This window comes from Strix aluco, chromosome 2 (genome assembly GCF_031877795.1).
Source record: "Strix aluco isolate bStrAlu1 chromosome 2, bStrAlu1.hap1, whole genome shotgun sequence".
NCBI lineage: Eukaryota > Metazoa > Chordata > Aves > Strigiformes > Strigidae > Strix > Strix aluco.
The window spans coordinates 1,549,964-1,562,538 of NC_133932.1; the positions used below are offsets into that span (position 1 = coordinate 1,549,964).

General features: G+C 38.8%; 1 protein-coding gene across 4 annotated transcripts in view; it reads right to left on the minus strand.

Annotated features, from left to right (window-relative positions):
• NME7 (NME/NM23 family member 7) overlaps positions 1 to 12,575 on the minus strand; it is a 94,316-nt gene that overhangs the window by 70,471 nt on the left and 11,270 nt on the right. For 3 of the 4 annotated variants that reach the window (XM_074807773.1, XM_074807755.1, XM_074807765.1), the window contains exons 2-3: positions 3,941 to 4,048; positions 317 to 483 (exon numbers count right to left, since the gene is read on the minus strand). In XM_074807773.1, coding sequence (XP_074663874.1) covers positions 317 to 483; positions 3,941 to 4,048 — 275 coding nt within the window. Of the gene's footprint in view, positions 1 to 316; positions 484 to 3,534; positions 3,664 to 3,940; positions 4,049 to 12,575 lie in introns of those variants that run through there. The other variant, XM_074807783.1, reaches the window with a different exon arrangement.

Genomic DNA, 12,575 nt, shown 5'->3' on the forward strand with positions numbered 1-12,575 from the left:
AGAATCCTACAGCTGCCTGCCCCCAGGGAGTATCAAAGCTGAGCAGGACCCCCTGCTTTCCTCCTCCCCCTCTTCTCTCTCAAGAGACCTAGAGGAGGCAGCAGTTGACACCATGGAGAAGCTGGCCTTCAAGATTTGTTGGGTAACAATGACAGTCATGGGTTTGCCCACAAGCACGGGTCACTTTGCTTCTCTCCAACTATCACAGATCACTTCAAACTGCACGCAAACTTGTAGCTATCCTCCTCTCCCCGTAGTACAGAAAGCTTATCTCATTTCCAGCAAAGAGCTAATTTCAAAAACTGTGCTTTCTTACCTCTCTTTGCGGCTTCCCAGCTTGCGAGCTGTATACTGATCCCCATAGTCCACTAAGGATAGATGACGGGAAAAAACAGTAATTTTGTTGCCCACAAATAAATCCTCAAGGTGTAAGCTCTCATACTTGGTGCGCTTCAGAAAGGTGCGATGGTTCTTCACATCATACTGCAGAGAAAAGAAGATTAAAATCTACCATAGCAAGAAATTTAAGCTATGGGCAAACTCAACATAATTTTTACTCTACTTTCAGAAATGTCCATAGTACTGTGGGATTGAAAAATTGATTTAATTCCTAACCCTTTGAACGTACAGGTGTACCAGAAAAGATTAATAGACTAAACCACAATTACAAATTTATTCCATTTAAACAGTCTCAGGCTGACAGCCATCTTTGCATTTTTTATTTTATCATTTGCTTGTGCTAATTCGAGCTGTGATAAATGGTACAGGTGCCTAGTGGATACCTCTGCCCAGTCCCACTGAGAGTTCCCCCTAGTAGATCTATGCTGTTTCACAGACCAATGGCTCGCACCAGGAATGATCAAGATACACACTGCGGCAGGTCTCCTCTTCAGGGCATCGTTCCAGTGATACTATGCTTTATTTGACTGCATAAGACTCAGAATTAGGGACGGATGGATGCCTGCAACACTAGGTTGAGTCGTTCTCGCTGCCTAGAGCTGCAAGCTCAAAAGCCTGTCAAGACAAATCAGCTATACATCATCATTCCAAGCAAGAAGCAAGATGTTAATGTGTAGTTTTCTGGGTGGACTGGCAGAGCACAAAAGGCAACCTGCTGAACAGTTTCTTCACTGCACATCAACATTACAGATGCCTTCAGTTTCCTGAGGAAGTAGAATCCTATGAAAGGAAGAGTTTTGTCCTCCTTGGGCCAAACTTCTCCTTCTCTGCCTTGAATTACATATACTGTCCTCCATTGCAAGTGTATATAGACTAGAGTAACATTAAAAGAAAGAACATCTTTCCCACGAATTTTGGAGGAAAAAAAAATTAAGAGCAAAATTACATACTCCTCCGTGTTCTGAAATGTGTGAATACATTTCTCTCCTGTTAGGAGGCTATAAGAATTGTAAGTTTTTCCAGAATAGCCAAAACTTTGCAGATCAGAGAATATAAATTATTTCGATACTTCTGCTGAGGCAGGATTATAAGGAAGAATCCTTCCCTGCTGAAATGTATTTAGCCCCTCATACGTGCTCCTACTAAGCATCCTCTATTCAAGTGCAGCAGGGAATGAAATTACAACATGCTGAAAAAATAAATCACTGGAATTCAGCTACTTGTTTTTTCCTGGACTTTGTCACGAAGCCTATTTACTGTCTTGATCACATTCAAATTCTTCAATATCTTGACTAAAAATCTGAACATTTCCTTGGTTATTTCACTAACAGTTGCTAGAAAGGCCCCCCAAGCTGTTTCTCTCTTCTCAAGCAGAAGATAAAGGTGGGGGGAGGCATCTACCTGTGTTAAAGAATTCTTCTTTAGAGTGGAATTTTTGATCTGTTTAAAAGACGTTTTCATAAAGCGAATTATAAGCCACAGCAGAAGAAATGTAAGACTGTTTGGACTGTTCCTCTCCTGCCCATGTACATGTAGAAGTAAATTACCCCAAACAAAATAGTTCTCTGCTAAGAATCTGTCCCTCTTAAATATTTATGCTCTCTTTTTAGGAAATCTACTGTAGAAAGAAAAGTTTTTCAGGCTTTAAGAATTCCCCATGAGAGTTATTAACTATGGAAAATTCAGAGAATGGGGCATCTCTTTGTCATGAGATTCAGTTTTGATAAGTTGTTTGCTGTCCTTGGACAAAAAAAACCTATGCTGTCTTCTTCCAGCCACAAGGCAAGCTGGAAACTTGTCTTATTATTCCCACTGTCATTTTTCTTCAGAGGAACCAAGTCATGAAGGACTGATAAAGAAAAGGAAGGCTGAGGACTTCACATAGCACAAGCCTTCAGCAGCTCTGCTCCACCCTCGGCTGAGGTGTGTGATAAAGGAGAGCTATTGTCAGGGAGGTGGGAAAAGGGATGAAACATCTTTCTCATAAGCAGGGAGAAGCTGGCTCATATCCATTACCTCCCTTCTCCTCAGATATGTCAGAGGTAAGAGCAGGCTGTCATCTCCTCAGGAAGATACCAAAAGATGCAGAAGAATGAGGCAGTAATAAGGAAAGAATCACCAAATTCCACAGAAATTTAAAAAAAAATATTCAGAAAAGAATTCTAAATTTAATCTCTGTCCACAAACTCACCCCCAAAAGTGATTTTGAGATATTCTTTCTACAGAGGTGTTACACACATTTTTGCTTTTTTAACTCCTGTCCTGGTCACACACAGCCCATATACACTCATGACTGTGTGCACACCACACTGTCTTAACCTAAGAGCACACTAGCAAAATGCAAAAGTCTACCAAGCCATAGGAATTTGATGCTGAATGCATTAAGAAGCTCAAGAACACCTTGAAAGCTCTTGGGTTTGAGACATCTAGGTGAAATGAACAACAATTTTGCCAGCCTACACATGGTTGTGTAGGAGGATTATTACGGCTCCTGACTGATTAGCTAAACTGTCTCTGGGAAATAAAAAATAAAAATCCTCACATTTTGACAACTGTGCACACACAGACATCATACAAAGAACTAACTTAAAAGGGACAACAGCATGATGGAGTTTGTCTAAAGAGACTATCAGTAAGAAGTGCAAAGTGCATCTCCTCACACAGGTGGGTACCATGGTTTCAGTGAGCAGTAGTTTGGGTAAGAAAAGGCAGATTCCACTAGCTTTCTTATTTCTGCATTTGATATTTACAGCAGGAAAACTAAAATTTGATAATGAAATTACTAAGTGTGAATATCCAAATCTCAGACCCTTAGGTCTTCATTAAAAATCAGAAAGGACTAGTCCAAACCATATACTCGTTCCTAAAAGGAAGCACAAGGCATTGGTTGGTTTATTAGGATTATCTTTACAGTACATTTTATATTTTTATATATGTGCCTGCTACTGCAAAATACTTGTTTTAACCTACTATCAATAAACAATGATGATTAGTTGTATGAACCGCAAGTCAGAAAGGTCTGCACAAGCACCACTGTCAGAAAAATTTAGATCCTGGTCTCTGAAATATCCTTCCTTTCATTAAAACCAAATTAAAAGCAATTTACCATTTCCTCTACTTTGATAAGACTCTTACATTTTACTCTTCAGAGACTTCTGGAATTCCTGTTGAAGCTTACTCCCCTGTTTGGAATCAGCTTCAATTTACGTTTCTCAAGCAGTAGGTCAGTGTTGTTGAGTTTCAATTCTGAAACCCAAGTAGAGACTGAATGAAAACAGATTTGAGAAAATTAATCTCTCCATGCCAAAGCAAGCTTTAAGGAAAAAAAAAAAAAATCATAAACATGGAAGGTCTTCCACGTGCTTCACTGTGAACTTGTATTTCTGCTTTTCTTTTAGTTTTAAAAACAGAGCAAAATACATCTTAAAATACATTTTCCTTACCTGGAAAATTAATAGGCAGAGGCAGTGGCTTGCCATTTTACAAACTGTTTAACTGGATATTACACTTACAACAATAGATTTTTTTCTTCTATTCTTACCATTTCAACCGATCCATCTTTTGGATAATACAGAAGCTCGTAACGCCGAAACAGTGAAGCATTTGGGTCATACCATTCAGCAGTGAAAGCAAATCTGTCATCCTGACTCTGGAAAAACAAAAGGGGAAAAAGGGCTATTACAGAAAGCATACGTGTTTTGTATGTAACACACGAATAAAAAACTTCCTTGCATTTGTTATCAGAAAAGTAAAACAATTCCCTAGTAACTGCACTTGCACACTCTGCATATCATCTTCTGCTTACCACAGCTGGTGACAACTTTTCACTTCTTAGCTATCAGCTTATCATCTTTTAAGTATGATGGAAATGGCATGACAGTTTTCCAGGCAATCTCAAAACTCATTCTGATTTCATCAGCCATGAAACGTGGACTGTTGTAGAAGTTGTTAGACTTCTTAACTTTGTGAAAGTATTTCATTTACTTTCATTTGTTAAAAAGAATGTGTTTGCTCACAACTAAATTATAGAATCTTAACACATTTTCTACACATCCTACAAGAAAACACTTTCCTCTTCCTGAGCAGTCATATCTGAACTCCTGTTACTGATGAGATAAGCATATTCAAGGACAACATTAGTTTGATTCACTACTTAACTTCCTGAAATTTACATAAAGCATAAATAGCCCAATCTCATTTACAACTCATTTTCTGCCCCTAAGGAGTGTGACAAGAAAGCTAGACTTCAATAATTCTAAAACTGTAGCTACATGGGTAGCTTCTCTCCACTCCTCAGCCTTCAGAGGATAACCCCCTACAGGAAAGTAAGCACAAAGGCGCTGCAACGCATGTGGACGTGCAGTTCTAACACCTCTCAGTGGTATATGTTTGTTAGCTATTGATACTGCAATATCAGTTATTTGATAGCTGTTAGATGGGGCTCTAAATTTTTATTTTCCACACCTCCTCTAAATCTGATTGCTACTTCTGAGGGTAAGCACGGTCTTGTCACAGGCTTCCACTCTTTAAATATATCTGTACTCTTCTTAGACATCTTAAACATTTAGGTACCACTGGGAGTTCAAGTTGAAGCCATTTAAGCCTTTTTTGTCCTTCAGATTTTAGGAAACAGCAGCATTTCAGTTGTTTCAAAGACTGCTCAGTAAGCAACAGGCCAGAAAGAGTTCCCCTGAGCTTCCATGACTATTCTGGAACATCAGCAGGAAAAGGAATCATAATAATTTTCCTAGTGAGTGCAAGCTTAAAGACATATAGACATTAAAAAAAACCCCAACAAACCAAACCAAACACCCAAAACAACAGTGATCTTGCTTTTTTGTCAGTGCATTTTTTCTTTCAACATCTTCAGCTTAAAACTGATTTAGGACTAAGTGCTTTTGCAGGTTGAAGTCCTAACACAAGCAGCAGCAGGAAAGAATGAGATAATGAAGAACAAATTCAGAATTTTACAATGTGAGGAATACTTGTACCTGTTCAGTTAAAAGCATCATGGCAAGTGCCCCACCCTCCTGTCAGCCCTTATAGTACCCCTACACTGCAAAACAAAGATACGATTATATCACAGAAAGACTTAGGCAGTGGGGACAGCACAGGGCTCTCTGAAGGGTGCAAAGCTTTCATGTCTAACTGTAGGAGTCTGTACAGCACTGAAAATCTTATTTACATGAGCTACTTTAACTTCTGTGCTATCTCTACACTGCACACTGCAGCCACTGACAATACTTAAACTCATGTTTTAAGTGCAGCATCCAGCAAAAAAACTCCCTATGGACTTAGCCTGGTTTCTGGCCCTAACTTAAACTAGACATGCTTTAAGATGTCCTTACATGATGTCCTTAGCTACGCCTTCATTGCTACTGCTGTCATTCTGGAGATATGTAAGCCAGAACAAACCCACTCATGTCAAAACTCACAACTTAATTCTTCTATATAGGCATGTCATTGGCAATAAGTAATAATAAGGGTTGGCAGACAATAATAAATGGCTGATTTCATCCTCAATCTTAAATACACTCATACTGCTGGAAGGCAAGACAAAATATTTAATTGATTAATTTGACCATCATCTTGTCAAGGATGGATGTTATAGACAAGCAACTTCTCTACCAAAGACATTGCCTAAAAAGAAAAACAGTCCTGTTTCTAGAGCACTACCTCCAGAAGTTGACTACTGATGTATGAGATAAAAAAAGGTGCAGCACCCTTAACCAATGCCTCCTCATAACATGAAGACATATATAATTGCCTTACTTCATACTACTTATTTCATATTATAGCATCAATTTCAAATATATTTTCTACACAGCAGTTGCCAGAGAAGCTACTAATTTTCATTTAAGCAAAACTTCCAAAATTTCTAAATGCTTAATTGTCTTGGGAAGTAATGTATTTATGTGAACAAGCAAAGAAAAAAACCATTAGATTTTTCATTTAGTCACCAGTATCAGTCATAGGCACCTTCATGTTTACAGTGAGAAACTACACTGTACGTCTTGTCTGGTGAGGAATAGGTCTGCTTTTTCTCTTTTAACACAGCCTAGGTTTTAAGATCCATCTGAAATTAATTTTATAAGATATTACTCAATGTCTGAGCTATCAATATTTGTTAGTCAGCAGGCTCTGCTGGCCCCTGCTTCTTACTCAACTGAATGGCAGAAATTACCATTCTGTATTATCCTCTTTCAGCATTGTAAACAAAGGCAAGGTAATAAATGCTACTTAGACTTGAACAACACTGCAGAGCTAACCCCCAAACACCCAGTAACATTATCAGTAAGCAGGAAAATTTGAACTGATTATTAGTTTGTATCTGGAAAATATGGAGAGCTAACAGTTTTCTAGATTGACAAAAACAAAGTCTGTAAAGCTTCTCCTGGGTCATAACTAGAATTTCCTCTGCTTTATGGACATAAAATTATCACAATAAATATTTCTAAATGCAGAGAACAACATCAGAAAACAACTTAAGAGCTTATGGGAAACACTGTAAAAATAACTGCAAACAGATTATGTTTGTGAACAGGTAGATTGTTGCAGAGGCATGCACCACAAAGTGAAGAAATTCAATATTAAAAGCAAACTGAAGACCCTGCCAAACAAGTATAATGTAAAACACAGTAGGACTGCAGTTTTACTATTGCAGATTCATGCAAATAGTCTTAAACCAGATAGACAACAATCCTGAATACAATCATGCCATGGAGTAATGCGAACATATTCTGGTGAGCTCTTGCCAGGCATCACTGTAAATCTGCCACTCCAAGTCATTAAAAACACCAACCAGTTTAAAATCATAAGTTTTAAAACGTGAGTACATATTAAGCTCATAATACATCTTTTTAGATGAGAACTGAGACTTTTATTTACGTATTTAACGCAGGAGTAGGATTTTGAAGGCAAAAACCAAACACAAAAACCTATCCACTTCCTATGACATACTGTAAGGATTGCAATAAAATTTTAAGTCTTCACAGCCCTGAAATTATTTTTTCTGAACATTTACTTTTGATCAATTTACCGCTCAACCAACAGAACTGGTAGGGCAAACAACTTTCTTACATACCCTTTCACTAGTGTGCCCTAGACTGCAATGTGGGAAGGAGTCTCAAAGATGAGAAGGTGCTACAGGAGACAGGCTATGTTTTGTCCTTGGCTTCTGTTCATCCTCCTAACAAAGGAAACTCAGAAAGAAAGTAATTGTCCAGAGCAGAGCAATTAGAGACCAGCGATGATCTCTCAGGTGGTCTCGTGCTCAATGCACCACATTGCTCCGGACCAACACTGAGTCCTGAAAGGGGAAGATTTCACAGCCCTTGACCAGAGAGCCCCAGCACCTCCTTCCCCCAGGAAATGGCTGAAACACGTTAGTCACTAGTGAAATCACATCACTGCAAACAGCTCGAATAATAACAAATCAAGTGAATCTATAAATATGTTATAACTCAGAAAATTCTTGTTTTAAAGCATTAGTTTCCATTCATTTCTGTACCATACCCTCATTAAAATCACAAATATCCTCTGCTCTCATGACTAGGCAATTAACCAAGCAACACCTAATGGGGGAGAAATAATTTTTCATAACTTTTCACATCAGTGGAAAAATTATCAGCATTAAAACACCCAGCAATGATTGTGCACTTTATATTTACATACTAATAGTTTTAGAGTAGCTGTTTTGAGCTCAATTTTTACAGCCCCTTTCCATATGAAAAGCTAAGGCTACTGAAATCAGTGATGTCAAAAGTTCACCCACTGTGAATATGGAAAGAATAATGTTTTTCTTTCTTCCTCCTTTTACTAGCTGCACAGAAAAACATTTGGATGCATGTGTAGGCTTTTTTGTTTATATTAGTATGTGTGAATATGCAGTAGGATGGTTCTGTGCACATGAGAAACATTTATTGAAGTACAGCTGAATTAAAAAAATTAAATTTTGTACTGAGTTCTGAAAGTGATGGGGGAAGCACGCATTCTTAGCTAGCATGGGACTCAGTTCTAGAAGCTAAATCCAAGCATTTATGAAAGAATTGTACTCACAAAAAACCTCTGCTGTAGAGGGAAATGGTTTGTCTGTAACACAGCTGCCAAGGAAGCTCATAACCAGAAAGTAGACCGCTTAGCAAGCTGGACAGGAAATGATCCCTTGTCCTGTTAACCTTTTAGGCTTCCAAACGGCTTCTGTTTTGCAGTAACACAAAGCAGATCTTCCAAAGGTTTTCATGAGAAGCAACAGTGGTAGAACAGCAGCTCAGGGACTAAGGAACTTGCATGGGAAGGTGGAGAAACAATTTTATCCCTCTGGTCTGAACCATGCAGAACATACATCTGGATTTGGTTTTCTCAGCTTCAAGATGCCTCCTGACTGCCACACTACTTTACTATTCTGGGGTGAGTACTTCTGTCCTCTTCCCCTAGTTTTGACTAGAAATTTCATCCTAGAGTTTCTCGTACAATGGAGAAGAGAACACAGGGAGTCAGAAGCTACAGGATTTTTTTTCTGCTGGGCATAAGCATTCTCAGATTTATCACAGTCTAAGGGAAGGGCAGTTTCGACGATTCCCCTTGCTATTACATGGGCAACATTTTTACTAAGATCCTGCCTTCACATGACTTTCTTTTTTCCATTATACAGATAATTCTGTCTCATCTGTAAGCTCAAAGTTAGTATTTTTCTGACAGTTTGTCACTTCAGGCTTTTGAGCTGTAATCTCTGTGATCTGTAATTGACTGGAAACAACTAAGTGTGCTTCAAACTAGTTATCAGCCTGCAATGTATCACAACCCCTTTAGCTTACTACTCACAAAATGAAACAGTATCAAAATATTTCTTAAAATTAGAAAAGCCCTGAGGTATCTAGAAAGTGCATCTTTACATGCTATTAGCAATCTGGTCTCTATGAGGCTTATACACGCTATCAGGAACTTCAACATGTGTGACATATTTGACACATGCTCACGGTCTGTTGCCCACGTATCTACAAGTTTAGGAGTCATGAAGAGTATTGCTACATTTTAAGTGGGCAGCTTCGTGTCTGCTGCTCCTTCAATTTTCCCAGTGACTCAGTGACTCTGAAATCAGACCAGAGAGAAAAAGAATCAAAAGACCTGATTCAACTCCCAATGAAGCAATAAAAAGACTGCACAAACCTCAGTAAAAGCTGATTTGGAGCCAAAAGGATCCATCTTGATATCGGTATTCTATATTTTGTAAAACTCTGTGCTGTCACAGGAAAAACCTGCAGTGAAGCACTGATCTTAAGAATCAAGCTGTTTCTATGAAAATTACTGGGAACAGGATGGCCCAGCAGACAGGAACTATTCTGCTAATATACAAAAAACTTCTGAAAAGATTGACCTGAAACTTCCTAAAATTCTGGCAATAATTTGAAGGGAAACATTTATTTCACAGCCTGGCCCCTCCAACCAGGCTGGTGGCACTCTCAAAAATATACTGGAAGAGTAAGAGTATTTTTATAAAAAATGAGATGGTATCAAAGGACAAGCATACAAATGATTTTAAAATTTTTCAAGTGAAGATATCATAAGGCTGACCGACTCCAACATCAGGTAGTCTGTTTATGCATTAACATGTACTTATCTAGAAAAAAAGAAAAAAAAAATCACAAACGTACACAAATTTGTCAACCACTCTCTTTGGCAAAAAATAGAATTTGTTGAAATGGCCAGTCAACAGGTATCTTTCTCCTTGCCTTTCCTCTTTGCAGTTCTACTAAAAAATAGCTATTGCCATATGTGTTGGTGCATTCCTTAGACAGACATTGGCCTCGTGCTCTTCAGACAGTGGGCTGAAGTGGGGGACCTGACCAGCTGCCTACACCAAGGACATTATTCTCAGAAACGGGTCCAGAAGTTATTGCTGTAGGTGTGTGATCAACCTCTAACAGCAGGTACCTAAGGCCTGTTATGAATTATTTGAAACAGTTCCTCAAAGCTCATAAATCACCGATCGTTCATCTTCCAGACCAATCACCACTTTGGATTTAACTCTACTTTACAGTCCTGAAGAGGACTTTAGCACAAATGAAAAGAAAGTCACTAATAAACTCCTAGTCTGCGGAGCAAGAGTCTCGAATTTCATCCAGATCTATCTCCACCTTCCTCACAGTCTTATACTCCCCCAGCAGGCCACAGACAGAACCACTGTCACAGTATCACGTGCTTTCTTAAGAGCCCTAGAAATACTTTGATTGCTTTAAATGGTTCACTTATTAGCTTTCCTGTTCTCCCATCCTAACATCCGGCTAGCTTTGCTTTATTTTCAGCTGAATGCTTTTAGGTGCATCTGTCTAGGGAACTGCGGGCCCAGCAGTATGCCCAGCTTTCCAAGTAGCACCGCGTGCTTGTGAATTCAGAATGCCAGACAAAAAAATGTAACTTCCATTAGCTTTAAAGATGGTCTAAACCAGTGGGTTAGGAGTGCATTTCTTTCATCATTTTCTTTCAGGACATCATAAATGTCACAGTCCCCTGCAGGTAAAGTTATAAAGCTGAAAAAGGAAAATCAAAAACTTTTAAAACAATTGGAATCTCTAAAAAAAAATGTTACATAAAAAGTCAAGACATGAAATGGGACACGTCGAGCTCTTCATGGACTTGTGTGCAATCTCAGACAAGCCAACTTAACCTTTTGTGAGTCCTTTTCTGAGCTGTAAGAAAATCCTTATTCTGGGAGGGCTCGCCACTCCGGGCACTAGTAAATAAAAGGGATACTTGTATTACAAAAGCTGTAAAGCAATTCTAGCTTATAGAAACCAGACAGCTTAACTTCCTCTTATACAACCTATGCCTGGACTGCTACAGTGAGATCCGTCTCGGAGAGCAAAGGAATGGCTAGCAAAACGGATGGTGTCACTTCATCACAGTGCAAAGCACTTGCTTTTTCAGCAAACATATCTTTGTAGTTTCCAGGCACTGTGTGCCCTCCAGTCTGACTGAACCAGAAAGACTGTATGTTTAACTACAGCAGGCAACAATCTTAAGCAAATAAACTTCCAAAGCACTATTCTCTGCCTTTCTTTAGAACTACTTGTCGTTACTGAATAACAAGTACTTCTGCAAGCATGAGAAATAACAAGGCCTGGTTCTCTATACTCATGTTTCTCATCCCTGACTGTTTTGACCACTGCCTCTCTTCAGCTCAGGCATTTAATAAAGGCTCATACCAACCTGGATTCTCTGATGTCTAACTAGGGTTGAGCTCACGCTGAAGTCTTTCTTTAAAGATGCCTTTGAGGGTTTCTTCCCCCTCCCCATTCTTGTGAAACCTGGAGGAACATCATTATCCCTCTGCCAAATCTGACTGAAATCTGCCAGTAAACTTCAAACTACCCAGGGGGAAAACTTAGTGGTCAGATACACACCAACAGACTGTGATCACACAAACTTTGTTTTTCTGAGGCAAACAGTCAGAGAGCGGCTGTATGAAAAATTCTGTTTGCACATTACAAGTAATTTTCCATCACCTGTAATTCTTAAAAAGAAAAATATCCATTTGTGAAAGAAAAGGGAAAGGAAAAAAAAGTGCAGAAGTAGCTAAGCCATTAAATGTTAGCGACAGTTTTGCAAGACAGAAACAAGAGACTTCAGACATACTGGTGGTATTTAACAAATAACATTCTGAGTGTCAGAAAGTGCCCTCATTTTCAGCATTGTAATGCCCCTTAAATCCCAAAATGAATCCTCAGCGATGCATGCTTATTAAGTTGTGTTATTCAAACCATCTTCTACCTTCACAGTTCCTGTAATACAGGATATTTTCCAGGCAAAACTTAAATCCACAACACTGTGTCGATAGAGCACTCTATTAGCTCTGTCTCTTAAAACTCATTTTCTTCCTCTTCTATACATGTTTCTGGCACCAGAGCTGGTATAATTTTCAGAACTCAAATTTTGCAGCCCCCTCTCTGCTGTTGGACCTCCCACCACTTTTCTCAACAGGCTTTTCTTTAGCCAAAAAGTAAAATCAAAAGATCACTTTTCAAATGGAGAAACATCTGGCAACTGCAATTTCCATGACAATGCCTTGACTACAGAGGATTCTCAATCTAAACCTCATATTCAGAAGCTCACTGGTGAATTTTGTAAGCATATCTCTTTTTATCCTCCCCTTGTAGAAAGCAAATCCTGCCTATTGA